Source organism: Hirsutella rhossiliensis (assembly GCF_020360975.1).
Source record: "Hirsutella rhossiliensis strain HR02 chromosome Unknown scaffold00004, whole genome shotgun sequence".
NCBI classification, from domain to species: Eukaryota; Fungi; Ascomycota; class Sordariomycetes; order Hypocreales; family Ophiocordycipitaceae; genus Hirsutella; species Hirsutella rhossiliensis.
In genome coordinates, this window is record NW_025408670.1 from 2,421,062 (window position 1) to 2,438,695 (window position 17,634).

General features: G+C 49.1%; 2 protein-coding genes across 2 annotated transcripts; both read left to right on the forward strand.

Annotated features, from left to right (window-relative positions):
• Nucleotides 1-1,265: 1,265 nt before the first annotated feature.
• On the forward strand, nucleotides 1,266-1,889 carry HRG_04434 (integrase core domain-containing protein; the record flags this gene model as incomplete). The annotated part of the gene is made up of 1 exon (XM_044862905.1): nucleotides 1,266-1,889. One exon carries the CDS (start codon nucleotides 1,266-1,268, stop codon nucleotides 1,887-1,889), a length of 624 nt encoding a protein of 207 aa, XP_044721519.1.
• Nucleotides 1,890-16,852: 14,963 nt separating this feature from the next.
• Nucleotides 16,853-17,359, forward strand: HRG_04435 (uncharacterized protein; the record flags this gene model as incomplete). The annotated part of the gene is made up of 1 exon (XM_044862906.1): nucleotides 16,853-17,359. The coding sequence occupies one exon, from the start codon at nucleotides 16,853-16,855 to the stop codon at nucleotides 17,357-17,359; it is 507 nt and encodes a 168-aa protein (XP_044721520.1).
• Between the last annotated feature and the right edge of the window lie 275 nt (nucleotides 17,360-17,634).

The window sequence follows — 17,634 nt, forward strand, 5'->3', positions numbered from 1 at the left end:
TCCAACTGCGTACAACGCTTATGAAAGCATGCCGTGGAGTACCCGAACTCCAATACGCTCTTTCAAACCCCGCCGATAACGTCGAGCACCTTCTTGCAGATCTTCGTGCATCCGTTGAAACCCATCTTGCCCTCATAACAACTTCTCAATTTCCCTGACTTTGCTGGATCATTTGATCATAACGATCCACACCATCAGTACTACCTCGACCGTCGATACAATAACAACCGCTCGAGGTAGATACGGATATTCAGGTCAACGACCCAGCCGCGGATACAGACAAAGCTACAACCGTGGAAACTACCGGCCTCAAAGCCGTAGTAACTACAATCATAGCTACAGTAACCGAAACTGGACGAAGAAGTGTTTTGTTTGTGGACAAGAAGGCTGTTGGTCAACTAAACACTCTACGGATGAACGGCAAAAGGCCAAGGACCAACATATCACTCAATGTCACTTCATAGGTGTACAACTCACGGACATCGGAGGCTATATTCTAGACTACGAAGGTCATGAGATGAGCAGCTTTGATGACACTGAAGATACATGGGAAGAACATGACAATAGCACCAACGATCACCCGGAACAATGGCAAGCAAGCCAAATGCTCTGTCAACAGGCATTCAATCATTTGATCACAGGAGAAGACGTCTATCAGACGGATCAAACCGTTGTTCCAGCCTCGCAATTTATTATTGAAGATCGCTATTCAAGGGATAGATTCAAGGTATCATGATCGACACAGGTGCAGCAACATTTTCCACAGCAGGATACTCTCAGTACATCGCCCTACAACGAGAAGACCCTTCTGTAGCTCTCGACAGCTCCACATCCGGCCAGGCCTCCATCAAATTCGGCAACAGCGACGCCATCCACTCCTCGGCACAGTCGCCCTTAACACACCCCTCGGAAGGATCACGTTCCACGTCCTTCAAACCCCAACTCCCTTTTTGCTCTGCCTTGCTGATATGGACCGGCTTGGTATCTATTTCAACAACATCACAGATACCATCAATTGTACTAATCATTGTACTAATCGCCCTACAAGCATTCCAGTCGTACGCAAATGGGGACATCCCTGGTTCTTCCTTACGAAAGATGAAGAGTCCATCTCGTTTCTTACGGAAACAGAGATTCGTACACTTCACCGACGCTTTGGACACCCAGCAGTCCCTAGGCTCCATCACCTCTTGAAGCAAGCCGGGCACAGTGACGTCTCGATAGACACATTAGAGACTATCTCTAAGTTCTGTCACCACTGTCAAATGCACTCACAAGCCCCACGCCGCTTCAAGTTCACCCTTAACGATGATCAAGAGTTCAACTACGAAATCATCGTTGATGTGATGCACCTAGGAACACCACAACGCCCTGTTCTACACGTTGTGGACTCAGCTACTGCTTTCCAAGGAGCCAGATTTTTACCGTCAATGTCAGCTAAAGATACATGGGAGACCCTCCGGACCCTCTGGATCGACACGTATCTTGGACCTCCTGATACCCTCCGTCATGATGCAGGAACTAACTTTGCTTCTCTCGAATTCCGGAACGAAGCAAAGATTATGGGAATCAAATGCTCTCAAGTACCTGTTGAGACGCATTGGTCCATTGGAAAGATTGAACGCTATCACGCACCCTCCGACGCGCCTTTAACATCCTCCATGCTGAGATTGGCCACACCACTTCCGCCGAAACAGTCCTTCAAATGGCTGTTAAAGCAATCAATGATACGGCAGGACCTGACGGTCTTGTGCCTACGTTGCTTGTTTTCGGCGCATACCCTCGCGTATCTACAGACTCGCCCCTTCCGCTTCTACCCTCAAAAGATCGGAAGCTATGCAGAAAGCGATGAAAATGCTCCGCCAACTCTCGGCAGAAAGACGAGTTAAGGATGCCCTCCATGCACGCAACGGCCCGAGCACGACAGAAGTGCTATCCTCCCGCTGCAAAGTGAAGTTCGCGTTTGGAGAGAAAGACGGTTGGCAAGGACCCTTCAAGATTGCATCGATTGATACCCATAACATCACCATTGACACAGTCAACGGCCCCAAGTCTTTCGATCGACCCTTGTACAACCGTATCTGCGTGATGATACCACTCTTTCCGACCCTACACACGACACAGACCCTCAGGCATTCGTTCAGATCTTAATGAACAACCGGCTCAAGACCCGTTAAGACCCTAACGGACCTGCCTGCCCGACCCGAACCCCCCGCCCCCCGCAAGAGAGGACGCCCACCAGGATCAAAGAACAAGCCAAAGGATTTGATCATGATGGCCCAAGCCGTAGACCAGAGCTTGACCCAAAGGAGGAAGATGCACAAGCTCTTTCCTCAAGCTACGGTCTGATGGCATAATCACCTCTCCTGGTGACCCTTCGAAGAATCCGATAACAAAGAGATTACTGACCTCGTTGGCCGCGGTGTATTCCAATTTGAACGATACGATCAAATGAGTCATGGAAACTATAGAATCTTTCGCTCTCGAATGGTTCGTGAAGTCAAAGGAATCAACACTAAGCCCTACGAAAAGTCTCGACTTGTTATTCAAGGACATAACGACTTTGAGAAGACCACCCTCCTGACGCAATCTCCGACAATTCAACGCGTTAGCCAGAGACTCATCCTCGCTATTGCCCCGGACTTCTTCAAAACTACGGCATAACCTCTCCTCCGTGATATCACTCAGGCATACCCGCAATCCCAGACCAAGCTTTCCCGGACCATTCTTACGTATTTGCCCACGGAACTACAAGGCAAATACCCTAACGGAACAATTATTCGTGTTATTAAGCCCTGTACGGTATCGCAGAAGCCGGAGTCCATTGGTTCCGCACATATCAGCAGCATCACCTCGAAAAGCTGGATATGTCTACCTCCACCTATGACTCCTGCCTACTGATTTCGAATACTGGCCCTGACACGCTCGGTATTGTTGGAATGCAAACTGATGACACCCTCATCCTTGGAACGAACAACTTTTCTACCCGTGAAGAAGAAGAGCTACAAAGGCAGAATTTCGTTCCAAGCCCAAGACTGACATCACATACGGAACAACGGTTGACTTTAATGGTGCAAGACTGACGTTGCTGAATAATAACCCCTTAAGAAAGGATCCCTTTACTTCAACAGAAGGGACAAGCAGCAAAATGACCACCATTGACCCTAAAGCAATTGATCGTCACCAGCGCTACGTTGAGGAACGAGCGCGAGCCTCATACATTGCTTCAATTGCTCAACCGGAAGCTTCTTTCGATGTTTCAGTCGCCGCCCAAGTACAGACCCTGAGGATAAAGATTACGCAATTTTGAACAAGCGACTGCAATGGCAAATGGATCACCAACTACGTGGCCTCACGTACAAACCAATTGATCTAGCTACTGCAAAGCTGATGGTTTTCACCGATGGTTCTTTCGCAAACAACAAGGACTTATCCTCCCAACTAGGATTCGTCATTGCCCTCGTTAACGAGACAAACCACAAAGAAAACAGTTCGAGATTAGTGGTAACATCGTACACTGGAGTTCAACAAAGTGCAAACGTGTTACCCGTAGCGTCCTAGCATCAGAGATCTACGGTATGGCCAACGGATTCGACATAGGCATCTCCTTTGCGATGACTATGAAGATAATACGGAACGACTCAACCTTCCTCCTATCCCTCTCATCGTCTGTACGGATTCGTACTCTCTACGAATGCCTAGTCAAGCTCGGTACGACGAAGGAAAAACGATTGATGATTGATATCATGGCCCTTCGCCAGTCATACGAGAAGAGAGATAACAGATATTCGTTGGATCAACGGCGCAGACAACCGGCAGCGTGCCCCCTTTCTCCACGCTGGCCTCTGCCTCCTTAGATAGAGAACAAGACGAATACAACATCACAGGTTAACCCTAGTACCGTCTCATTGCAGCAGCTGCCGCAGGTGCCTACCCACAGTAATCTTATTAATCTTAGATTACTTAGATCTCTATAATCCCCTTAATCTTATATCTATTAGATAGTTATACTAACTATTTATCTATTAAACCGTATTATATACTTAACGTAGTTAACTATTAGCGGCCTAGTAGCTATAGTCGTAATATACTATTCCTTTAAGTAGCGCTTAACTATCCTATACTTCCTTAAGTATTATAGTTTTTTAAACTTAGAGCGCCTCTACCTTTTAAGAAAAGTAAGCTACTAGGTACTATAGCTAGTTAACTAAGCTAAGCTACTTTTCTAGTGCCTATAGGGTATTTAGAAACTTTATATTCTATAATACTTATACTTATTCTTTAGTATTTATTAAGTTAATTGTGGGTAGGCACCTGCGGCAGCTGCTGCAATGAGACGGTACTAGGGTTAACCTGATGTTGTATTCGTCTTGATTCTCTATCTAAGGAGGCAGAGGCCAGCGTGGAGAAAGGGGGCACGCTGCCCTCAGCCGCACACGTGACCGTACGGGTCACGTGCCAACCATGGTTGGTCACACCACTAGATAGATACATTCCTACACAGGCAACTCTTCTTTGCTGTGAGAAGCACAGCAACACCTTGAACGGGTCTAAAGGATAGTAGCGTTAAGGCCGTGAAGGAATGTGCCGTGAGGGCGTGTGTCATTATTGCCAAAAGTGGGTCCGACGTCTTGTTCTTAGCTGTAGATATCTGGGAAGAAGTGAAGGGTCTTCCTGATAGAGCAATCATTTGATCATAGGTATAAGGAGCGGTTAGGAACGTTGTACGTATCCTTCGACTCGAATTGTCAGACTATTGGTATCGATGAAGCGTTCCAGGGCTCGGTTTGGTGATGCTTTCGTCATTGCATCTGCTGGGTTGTCTGCGCCGTTGATCCAACGAATATCTGTTATCTCTCTTCTCGTATGACTGGCGAAGGGCCATGATATCAATCATCAATCGTTTTTCCTTCGTCGTACCGAGCTTGACTAGGCATTCGTAGAGAGAGTACGAATCCGTACAGACGATGAGAGGGATAGGAGGAAGGTTGAGTCGTTCCGTAATTATCTTCATAGTCATCGCAAGGGAGATGCCTATGTCGAATCCGTTGGCCATACCGTAGATCTCTGATGCTAGGACGCTACGGGTAACACGTTTGCACTTTGTTGAACTCCAGTGTACGATGTTACCACTAATCTCGAACTGTTTTTCTTTGTGGCAGGGTGGCAAACCACTCAATCCCAGCAACGGTTGCTCAATATAGTTGAGCAACCGTCAACTCAATCAACTCAATCGAGTGTCTGCTGAATAAGCTTGTCAATTCAATTCATGCTCCCGTTGATTGATGGATTGATGAGATTGCCGTTGACGGTCAGGGATCCTGTAGGGTAGGTGGCCAAGGCGAAATGTAGGTACGGATTGGGTATATAGCTACCACTAACCTTACAGGTTACTCAGGCCCGTTGTAGGTAAGCCTGCTCTCCTCTTCGGGGAACAGGGCCCTGTTCCGTTGGAAGAGTCGACGCGCTGCGCGCATCGACGCGCTTCACAACAAAGTTCAATCTCTCGCCTCAGTTCCACTTACACTTCTCGATTCTTCCACAACGCCTTGGCTGATCTAAACATTCCTATATGCAATGAGCGAATCTCCTGAGCCTTCTTCTACTCCCTTGCCGCCATCAGGCGATTCAGGCGACTCAGGCCCCGTTCCCCATCTCGAGTGGGATGCCTTCCCTGGCATCACTTCCGCGGCTATACCAAGTCTCAACGCGCCGGCAAGCTCAAATCGTGGATCTGGAGCTTTGGGTTCGACATTGAACATCAAGCTAACGTAGATAATCGCCTCTGGGTCTGTGAGCGGTGTTTACCGAAGAAATCGCCGAAGGGACCCGTGAGCTTCGCGGCAAAGGGGACCCTAAACATTGAGCGCCATCTACATGATGCTCACAATGTTATTGACCCATCAGGTAGACGGTTACCGAAGGGTTCTACAACCAACAAGCGTTCTATTGCCCAATTCTTCAACCTCGATGCCAATGACCAGAAGGAGCAAGCATTCATTAACAAGCTAAAAAACCAATTCGATAAAGATGTCTTCCAATCTCTCTTGCTTGCTTGGATCACCGAGTCGAATGTTGCCTTCCGCGCAGTTGAAGCCCTCGATTCCGGCGTCTTCTCGAATACCTCAATCCCTCGATCGCCCTGACTCAAGCCCACATGACACACTCGACTATTCGAACGAAGCTTTTCCAAGAATACCACCAGTACAAGCATATTGTGATAAAGGAACTGAGGAGCGCCCGGCAGATACACCTTGCGTTTGACGGCTGGAGATCGCCCAATCGCTATGCGCTTAATGGGATTGCTGCGTTCTATCTCTAAGGAAAAGCGGCCACAGAAGATCATCCTTGGGCTCCTGAACTCCGAGAGTCTCATACTGGCGAGAATATAGCGTCGCAGGTGGCGGAAGTGATCGAATCATTCGAGATTCAAGACAAGATCGGGTATTTCACGCTTGACAATGCGAAGAATAACGATACGGCGGTAGCAGCACTGGGACACGTTTTTAATTTTGAAGGGAAGCAGAGACGGGTCCGCTGCTTTGGGCATATCATCAATCTCGTGGCCAAAGCGCTGCTCTTGGCAAAGATAATGAAGTCTTCAAATCAGAAGAGCGACTCGACCTGGACCTTGCTCGACATGATCTCTGGCGGAAGAGGGGGCCTATTGGCAAGCTCCACAACCTTGTCCACTGGATTCATCAATCGGATAGGTTAACGTACATGCTTCGGGATCTACAACGCAAGAGGGACAGTACGAAGAAACCAGTTGACGTTCTAACGGATAACATGACACGATGGTTGTCCCATTATAAGATGATGGATCGAGCCCTTCTACTGCACGACTTTCTTGACGACCTCGTCGCATTGGAACAGTTCGAATATACCGAAGCAGGTCAAAGAAGAAAGACATGCCTGCATGCCTCCGAGATTCTGACCTGCTGACCGGTAACGACTGGACAGTGATCAGCCACTTTCGGAATATTCTTAAGCACTTCGAAAATGCCATCAAGGCCCTCGAGGAGATGCCCAGATTCGGGTGCGTAAGGGCGGCAACCTCGTGGCATACGGAACAGCATGGGATATTATCCAAGCATTCGAATATCTCCTTGAACGATTGGAAGAGGCAAAGGAATTCGCCAAGGATGTGCCTGATTCCGAGCATTTCGCGATAAACGTCGAATTGGGGTGGAAGAAGTTGGAGAAATACTATATCAAGTTGGTTGAGTGCCCGGTATATTATGCTGCAGTCGCTCTCCATCCCGCCTTGCGACTGCAATGGTTTGAGGAGGCTTGGGCTCATCGACCTGAATGGGTCCTTGAGGCACGACGGATTGTTCGGGGCATCTGGGAACGCGACTATAAGTCATTAATTCTCAGCGATGACGAGGCTATTCCGATGGTTAAACGTCGAAAGGTTGACGACTTGAACGAGTTCCAACAGTTCCGACTGAGGCACCGGCTACAAGCTGGTCAGACGGCCACAACCCGTCGTGGGCCACCTACTGCCGATGAATTCGATCGCTGGACTGTTGATATCGGCGCAGATGACGGAGACATCACGGATCCGTTCCAATACTGGCAACTCAAAGAGTCAACGTATCCCAGACTTGCTCGAATGGCCTTTGATATGCTATCTATACCGCCAATGTCAGCAGAGTGCGAGAGGGCGTTCTCATTTGCTGGGCTAATGGTCACACGACTACGCAGCCGGCTTCAGGCTAACACGATCAATGCAGGCCAGGCAATTCGGTCTTGGCTGAAGGCAGGGCTAATACCCGACTACCAGGGGATTATTGATGCTTCAGTCGATGACGATGTCTTCCCGAAGAGGTGCCCCACGAAGGACGAGAAGTTGATGGTGTTGAGGACCTTAAGTAGCTTACTAATAGGTAGGGTAGGGCATCAACTCCATCAATCAACGCAATCAATTCAACGAGGGCTTGGATTGCTCAACTCAACGAGAGGTTCGCTGATGTAAGCCGTCAATCTACTCAATTTGACTCTTTGGTTGAGTTGATTGAGTGGTTTGCCACCCTGCTTTGTGGTTTGTCTCGTTAACGAGGGCAATGACGAATCCTAGTTGGGAGGATAAGTCCTTGTTGTTTGCGAAAGAACCATCGGTGAAAACCATCAGCTTTGCAGTAGCTAGATCAATTGGTTTGTACGTGAGGCCACGTAGTTGGTGATCCATTTGCCATTGCAGTCGCTTGTTCAAAATTGCGTAATCTTTATCCTCAGGGGTCTGTACTTGGGCGGCGACTGAAACATCGAAAGAAGCTTCCGGTTGAGCAATTGAAGCAATGTATGAGGCTCGCGCTCGTTCCTCAACGTAGCGCTGGTGACGATCAATTGCTTTAGGTCAATGGTGGTCATTTTGCTGCTTGTCCCTTCTGTTGAAGTAAAAGGATCCTTTCTTAAGGGGTTATTATTCAGCAACGTCAGTCTTGCACCATTAAAGTCAACCGTTGTTCCGTATGTGATGTCAGTCTTGGGCTTGGAACGAAATTCTGCCTTTGTAGCTCTTCTTCTTCACGGGTAGAAAAGTTGTTCGTTCCAAGGATGAGGTGTCATCAGTTTGCATTCCAACAATACCGAGTGTGTCAGGCCAGTATTCGAAATCAGTAGGCAGGAGTCATAGGTGGAGGTAGACATATCCAGCTTTTCGAGGTGATGCTGCTGATATGTGCGGAACCAATGGACTCCGGCTTCTGCGATACCGTACAGGGGCTTAATAACACGAATAATTGTTCCGTTAGGTATTTGCCTTGTAGTTCCGTGGGCAAATACGTAAGAATGGTCCGGGAAAGCTTGGTCTGGGATTGCGGGTATGCCTGAGTGATATCACGGAGGAGAGGTTATGCCGTAGTTTTGAAGAAGTCCGGGGCAATAGCGAGGATGAGTCTCTGGCTAACGCGTTGAATTGTCGGAGATTGCGTCAGGAGGGTGGTCTTCTCAAAGTCGTTATGTCCTTGAATAACAAGTCGAGACTTTTCGTAGGGCTTAGTGTTGATTCCTTTGACTTCACGAACCATTCGAGAGCGAAAGATTCTATAGTTTCCATGAGTCATTTGATCGTATCGTTCAAATTGGAATACACCGCGGCCAACGAGGTCAGTAATCTCTTTGTTATCGGATTCTTCGAAGGGTCACCAGGAGAGGTGATTATGCCATCAGACCGTAGCTTGAGGAAAGAGCTTGTGCATCTTCCTCCTTTTGGGTCAAGAAGCTCTGGTCTACGGCAGGGCCATCATGATCAAATCCTTTGGCTTGTTCTTTGATCCTGGTGGGCGTCCTCTTGCGGGGGCGGGGGTTCGGGTCGGGCAGGCAGGTCCGTTAGGGTCTTAACGGGTCTTGAGCCGGTTGTTCATTAAGATCTGAACGAATGCCTGAGGGTCTGTGTCGTGTGTAGGGTCGGAAAGAGTGGTATCATCACGCAGATACGGTTGTACAAGGGTCGATCGAAAGACTTGGGGCCGTTGACTGTGTCAATGGTGATGTTATGGCTATCAATCGATGCAATCTTGAAGGGTCCTTGCCAACCGTCTTTCTCTCAAACGCGAACTTCACTTTGCAGCGGGAGGATAGCACTTCTGTCGTGCTCGGGCCGTTGCGTGCATGGAGGGCATCCTTAACTCGTCTTTCTGCCGAGAGTTGGCGGAGCATTTTCATCGCTTTCTGCATAGCTTCCGATCTTTTGAGGGTGGAAGCGGAAGGGGCGAGTCTGTAGATACGCGAGGGTATGCGCCGAAAACAAGCAACGTAGGCACAAGACCGTCAGGTCCTGCCGTATCATTGATTGCTTTAACAGCCATTTGAAGGACTGTTTCGGCGGAAGTGGTGTGGCCAATCTCAGCATGGAGGATGTTAAAGGCGCGTCGGAGGGTGCGTGATAGCGTTCAATCTTTCCAATGGACCAATGCGTCTCAACAGGTACTTGAGAGCATTTGATCCCATAATCTTTGCTTCGTTCCGGAATTCGAGAGAAGCAAAGTTAGTTCCTGCATCGTGACGGAGGGTATCAGGAGGTCCAAGATACGTGTCGATCCAGAGGGTCCGGAGGGTCTCCCATGTATCTTTAGCTGACATTGACGGTAAAAATCTGGCTCCTTGAAAGCAGTAGCTGAGTCCACAACGTGTAGAACAGGGCGTTGTGGTGTTCCTAGGTGCATCACATCAACGATGATTTCGTAGTTGAATTCTTGATCATCGTTAAGGGTGAACTTGAAGCGGCGTGGGGCTTGTGAGTGCATTTGACAGTGGTGACAGAACTTAGAGATAGTCTCTAATGTGTCTATCGAGACGTCACTGTGCCCGGCTTGCTTCAAGAGGTGATGGAGCCTAGGGACTGCTGGGTGTCCAAAGCGTCGGTGAAGTGTACGAATCTCTGTTTCCGTAAGAAACGAGATAGACTCTTCATCTTTCGTAAGGAAGAACCAGGGATGTCCCCATTTGCGGATGACTGGGATGCTGGTAGGGCGATTAGTACAATGATTACTACAATTGATGGTATCTGTGATGTTATTGAAATAGATACCAAGTCGATCCATATCAGCAAGGCAGAGCAAAAAGGGAGTTGGGGTTTGAAGGATGTGGAACGTGATCCTTCCGAGGGGTGTTTTAGGGCAACTGTGCCAAAGGAGTTAATCGTGTCGCCGTTGCCAAATTTGATGGAGGCCTGGCCGGATGTAGAGCTGTCGAGAGCTACAGAAGGATCTTCTCGTTGTAGGGCGATGTACTGAGAATATCCTGCTGTGGAGAATGTTGCTGCACCTGTGTCGATCATGATACCTTGGAATCTATCCCTGAATAGCGATCTTCAATAATAAATTGCGAGGCTGGAACAACGGTTTGATCCGTCTGATAGACGTCTTCTCCTGTGATCAAATGATTGAATGCCTGTTGACAGAGCATTTGGCTTGCTTGCCATTGTTCCGGGTGATCGTTGGTGCTATTGTCATGTTCTTCCCATGTATCTTCAGTGTCATCAAAGCTGCTCATCTCATGACCTTCGTAGTCTAGAATATAGCCTCCGATGTCCGTGAGTTGTACACCTATGAAGTGGCATTGAGTGATATGTTGGTCCTTGGCCTTTGTCGTTCATCCGTAGAGTGTTTAGTTGACCAACAGCCTTCTTGTCCACAAACAAAACACTTCTTTGTCCAGTTGCGGTTATTGTAGCTAGGATTGTAGTTACTACGGCTTTGAGGCCGGTAGTTTCCACGGTTGTAGCTTTGTCCGTATCCGCGGCTGGGTCGTTGACCTGAATATCCGTATCTGCCTCGAGAGCGGTTGTTATTGTATCGACGGTCGAGGTAGTACTGATGGCGTGGATCGTTATGATCGAATGATCCAGCAAATTCAAGGGAAATTGAGAAGTTGTTATGAGGGCAAGATGGGTTTCAACGGATGCACGAAGATCTGCAAGAAGGTGCTCGACGTTATCGGCGGGTTTGAAAAGAGCGTATTGGAGTTCGGGTACTCCACGGCATGCTTTCATAAGCGTTGTACGCAGTAGAAGGTCTCCTCCGTACTCCTGCCAAGGGCTCGTTGGCAGAGCTGAAGCTTATCAAAGAGGGTTTGAAGCACTTCGTGGGGGGTCTTCGAAGCATCTTGGGCACGGATGGAGTTAAAGGTTATTGTTGTCCAGTCAGTATGGTAGTGGACATGGTTGACTTCCGTGTCAAAGTGTTGTTTGAAGATATCATACGCTTGTCGGAACGTCGTAGCCCATGTGATCTTATCAAGATAGAATCTTTGGGCTCTTCCATCAAGGATCCGGGGAAAGAGTGCGTGAAATTGTGACGGTTTCACTTGGATATGAGAGCAGTTGCTTAAGAAGAGGCGGAGCTTATCATCAAGGAGATCGTACGGCTCTCCTGTGTAGTTCCGATCTTTGTTCCAGGTCTTCATAAACTTCTTGGATGTCGCTATCGACGATAGCGTTCGGGATGTTATCCGGGGGGAGTTTCATGTATTCTCCAAAGGTTGCAGGGCCGGATAAGTGTTCGGGGATGGGGTTGGTGACGGGTTGGACGAGATCGGGGTTCTGGAAGCGGTAGGAAGTCGGATGAATAGTAAGAGAGGTCGGAGCAGGTTTATCTTGGATAGTCGGAGCAGGAGTAGGTGCGTTAGGAGGGCTCGTTAGGGTCTTAATAGGTTGTGGTTCGTTAAGACCTTGATGAGGTGCTGCTAAGGGCGTAACTGATGGTGAAGGAGGTTGAGACGGATGGGGATTAGTGGAAGCATTTGATCCTAGTAATGCTGTCTGCCTCCTGAAGGCAGCAGTCCTCTCATCAAACACCATCTCCGTAAACTCCTGCTCTGGCCAGGTTTGTGGGTTCTCGATAGTTTGTAATATGAGAAATTGTGTTGCGAATTTCCCCCTTTGTGAACCTGTGTAGATACCTCTTTTCCTTAGTAGTTTCCTGAGGGCTCTCTTGTATTCATTCGGGGCGCGGTCCCATGTGTCTTCGGTCCATTCTTCAAAATGCTGTTGGAAGTAACCAAGGAGGTCGTATCCTTGATCACTGCCAGATTGAACGATGAATATGAACTTTGCCACATATGTCGTTACTGCGATCTTGTCCTTTTCGTCGTGTGTGATATCGTTGTCCCAAAGGTCGATATTAATTTGTCGGAATGCGGATGCTTGGATGTCTAGTGCCTGCATCTGGTCGCATATTTCTTCGAGCTGGGCTTCTGGGGACATAGCTCGGGCGGTCGGGGCTATCGTGATCAAATGAATGAGACGATGTGGGGTTCGTATTGGTCTCTTCGTATACGAGTTGTCGCTAATAGGAGGTCGAGCGTCGCGTACTAAGTAGGTCGTTCGCGGCCAGACTGAACTGACGGGGATCTTGCTACTTAACGTCAAGGGTCGAACGTTCTTACTAGTTGTTTGCGATGTGGTCGCCTGTCGATTCCGGTGCTCACGGCTAGGCAAACTAGCGGGCGATCGTAATCAACAGTTGGAAGGACTCTCGCGCGGCTGGGCAAACCAGCGGGAGATTCCTTGTTCTTAGCACAAATAACCTTCTTCTGAGCGCTACTCAGGGCCACAGTAAAGTGACGCGGACTATAGCACCTTCGAAGGTTGAGGAATTTGTCTCTTCTACTTAGCTGTCTGTGACGGGCGTGGGCCGGTCACTGATCAGTGTGGGTAGGCACCTGCGGCAGCTGCTGCAATGAGACGGTACTAGGGTTAACCTGATGTTGTATTCGTCTTGATTCTCTATCTAAGGAGGCAGAGGCCAGCGTGGAGAAAGGGGGCACGCTGCCCTCAGCCGCACACGTGACCGTACGGGTCACGTGCCAACCATGGTTGGTCACACCACTAGATAGATACATTCCTACATTAATACTATTTATTAACTTAAAATCTTAATAGTTTTATAAATAAGTAGCTTAAGAGTAATTTTAATTTAGTAAGGAATTTAGTAATACCTAGATTATAGCTAGATATATCTTAGTTCCGCTAATATTTATATTTAAAGGAGGTTAGTCGTGCTAGTATTCTTAGGAGGTCTTAGTAGAGGTCTTAGCTAGTATTTTAAGCTAGCTCTATTCCTTTAATTCGCGATTAAATAGTAACTAGTAGCCCGTGAAATATATAATAATATAGAGAGTAATAAGCAATTCTTACTCTATAAGATAAGGATTTTCTATAATTAATATACTACCTATTAGCTTATATAATTAGGATAGTATATAATAGCTGCTTTATTATAGTAAGAAAACACCTTTCCTTATATTAGACTACTATGTTTATAAGGGAAATTAGCGGGTAAATATATAGACCTTCCTCCTTAAGACTACCCTTATTAATAGCTACCTTTTATAGCTTTAGGGGCAGCTAAGTTAGCCGCGAGTAACCTTATAGCGCGAGTAGCGGTAACGCTTAATTAAGGATCTTTATAAGACTTATAGAAAAGATAGCTTAAGTTAGCTCTTTTAGGCTAGCGACGCCTTTACGCTTATATCGTAATATAATTATATCTCTTATTTAAAAGGGTCGCCTTACGTTGCCTACTAGGGCTTTAAAGCTAGGCAGCTAAGATTATATAGTTAACGTAAGCTATTAAGCGCGGCTAGCGGCAATAAGAAGCCGGCTATAAAGACTTATAAGGGATACGACTAGTATAATATTACTATTTATACCTAGCCGGATTACTAGGACTTTTATTATTATCGCGAAGTATAGCTTAATTTTATAGTTCTTAGAGATATCCCTTAGTATTGTCAGGGCCCTACCTGGGACCCCTGGGTTACCGTGACACACCTGGGGACTACTACGGAAACCGCGGACGGGCAGCTCCGGGCACGGGCAGCTCCGGGCACGGGCAGCTCCGACGGTAGGTACGGGCAGCCCCGTCATCCAGGTCCGAAGCGACAGGGAGGATATGAGGAGGTCACGGCGTTAGGAGTTATGTGGTTTTTTTCCTCTTCATCTTAGTATTCTTTCGTTACAGAGTATCTTGCTAGCTTTGTCTGCAGTCCCCTTTCGCTCGCCGTGACATAATACTAAGATCGCCCTTACCGACCCCAATACCCATTTGCGTTAATTGCTCTGCCAATTGCGCTAAGTGGTTATTGCCGCCGGTCACGCCGCACACCCACCCTTACCCTACGTGGAAGATTCCAAAGATATCAGTTAGAAACTGATCTTCCGTCCGCTAGTACGCGTACGATGGCTCCTACGACGAGCGAGACTCCGGCCAGCCTAGACGGGCCCGCCGACGACCACGACTGCATCGAAGTACAGATGGCTAGTCAGAAGAACGAGAGACAACCTGATCCCCTACTTGAGGGACGAACGACAATGCAGAGACCGTTAGAAGAGACGGCTAGAGTGGGCCGCGACTTCCAGGTCCCCCAGAAACTGACAACAGACTTGCACGAGCTCCTCCTTACGGATTCCGACCAGGACCTCGTCCAGCAGTTCGCACACACCGTCCTTGCCGCGCAGGAGAACCCTACCCCCTTTACAGCAAAGACAGGCCGCACGAGCGGGACCCTGACGCGGCCTGGGTGAAAGCGTCATCGCGAATGCGAAACATGAGGGCCTTGCTAGGGAACTGCAACACTTAGTCAACGAACGTAACGCGGCGTTACAGTTACTTCGTTGGACGGTCGAACGGTCCAGCACCCGAGAGAAGGTTGCCCGTCAGATCCTCGAACGAGCCCTCGCGAACCAGAAGGAGCTAGGCCGTCAGGCTAGAGCTCGCCAGCAAGATCTTATGGATTACACGGACCAGATCCGTGCGATCGAGGCGAGCTATGCAGGCATCAAAGACTCTGGGGCGCTCCGACAGGATACCCCGGGCCCTCAGGAGCACCACACACCCCACGACCTCACGCCATCTCCCCGTCTGAAGAACGAACCCTCGCAGGCGCCATCGTCGACTACGTCCACAGCCCGGACCCGGCACAATACAATCAAGATCAAGGACCCGGAGCCCTTGGACAATGGATCGAATCCGCGTTACGCTGACTGGAAGGCAGCAGTGGAGCGGAAGATGGAATTAAACGCCTACTTCTTTCCCGACGAATTCGCTAGGATTACGTGGATCGCGACCCTTATCAAGGGACAAGCGCACGAGGTCCTAGCGCCCTACCTCGCGAAACAGGACGACCTCGAGATCAGATCCGTGGGTCAGATCTTCGAGCCCTTGGGTCAGTTTACGATAACAAGAGCCACAAGTGGGAGGCGAGGCAGCGGCTGGATAGCCTGAAAATGAAACAAGGGGAGTCCTTTATCGACTTCGCAGCGAAGTTCGTAACCCTTGCGACAAAAGCAGGACTCCATGACCGAGACCGGATCACAGAGCTTCACAAGAAGCTCACCGGTCGGATCCGCCTAAACAGCCAAGATATCTACGAGCGGTACGAGGAGCTTACGTTTGCTCAATATCGTGACCGGATGACTGCCCGGTATCTTGTTCAGGTTGACGCGTTAGAGGGACTGAAGGAGGACCGAGAGGAGGTTGCGAAGACTAGGATACCGACCCCAGACCGAGGAATAATCCGCCTCCCTCGGTCAAAGGCAGTCCGATTCGCTCCCCAAACCGAGTTACGGGCCCAGCGACCTCGACCCCGCCGACTACCACGTTGCCGTCTGATGGTACCTTTGGGAACTGTTTCGTTTGCAAAAGACCGGGCCATCAGGCTGCCGTCTGTCCGACAAAGGGATCCCCACGAGTGGCCGCACTTGTGGCGGCAGTGGGGACGGTAAACGACCAACTGAGAGCGTTATTGGAAGGGTCGGACAGCGAAGGTAGCGAGTCGCAGGACGATCAAGATGAGGAGTTCGAGGTAGCGGAAATGCCATAGCCTGAGCAAAGGCTCCCGCACAGGCTATATCCTAAGTATTCGCAAGCTTACTGAGAACCTGAACTTATCGACAATTGATCACTTAATTGGCGGTCCTAGTTTTGTGATTAATAGCACGATTCGCAAACATGGTCTCGCTATCTCAGTACGCATCCTTGTGGATACCGGAGCACAAACGTGGCTATTAGGCAACTCACGCCTAACAAAGCCAGCAGCTAAACGACTCGACCTCCTAGACGCAGCTATACAGCGCCGCGTTATATTAAGGGAATTGATGGTCGTGCTCAGTGTATCACTTCTTCTATCCAAGCAGACTTCCAGCTCCAGGGCGGACTTTCCGCGATCAACCGATCCTTGAGGCCGACCTAGGACGAGGAACGATTTCCACCTGATCGTAGGACTTATGTTCTTGAGCCATTTCGATATCCGTCTCGACTGCCGCCGTCGTCGCCTTATCTTCCCTCCTGAGCTGGAAGCCCAGAGGACTGGATCCCGGATATTGCACTTAAGGCTTCGTCTTATGTACCCGAAGCCAGTTTCCCTACGAGTTCAGGCCGACGTAGAGCGGCGAGACCACCTTTGGGAAGAAGCAGAAAGACAGGACCAGGAAGAAGACGGCGCGGCCCATATCATCCAGATCTCTCCCGCGATACAGGAACCAACAGGGGCCACGAGCACCATCGGCCCACGGCAACATCGTCCACGGTACTCTACTCATCGAGGGGATGACCTGGGGAAGATGAACCGAGCACTGGCGGGCATCGAGTGGAGAGACCCCTGCCAGAAGGATATCAGGCCACGGTACCAACGGAGGGCGCAGGATCTCGATATACTGATGATTTCGGCACCAGCATTCCACGCAGGTATCCGTCGCAGGAAGGACCATCGGCATGCCTACGAAGATGTGACTTTCCTCAACCTTCACATGATCGATAAGGCGCTCGGGGAAAGGGGCGAGCAGGATAACCAACAGGACGAGGACGACCGTTTCTCGCAGAAAAGCTACCTCCAGAGCTCGCAGACCTAGCCGACGTGTTCTCCCGCGAGGACAGCAATAGGATGCCTCCGTCCCGCCCAGGGTAGACCATAAGATCGAACTAACAGGGCCTGCTGCGTTACGAACGCACCCATTGTACAGCCTTAACCGCGAACAGCTGGAGACTATGAAGGAGTATTTACAGGATAGTCTCCAGAAGGGCTTCATTGAGCCAAGCAGCGCACAGTTCGGATCCCTGTCTGTTTTGCAAAAAGAAGGATGGCAAGCTGCGTTTTTGCGTAGATTTCGAACTCAATCAGCTAACT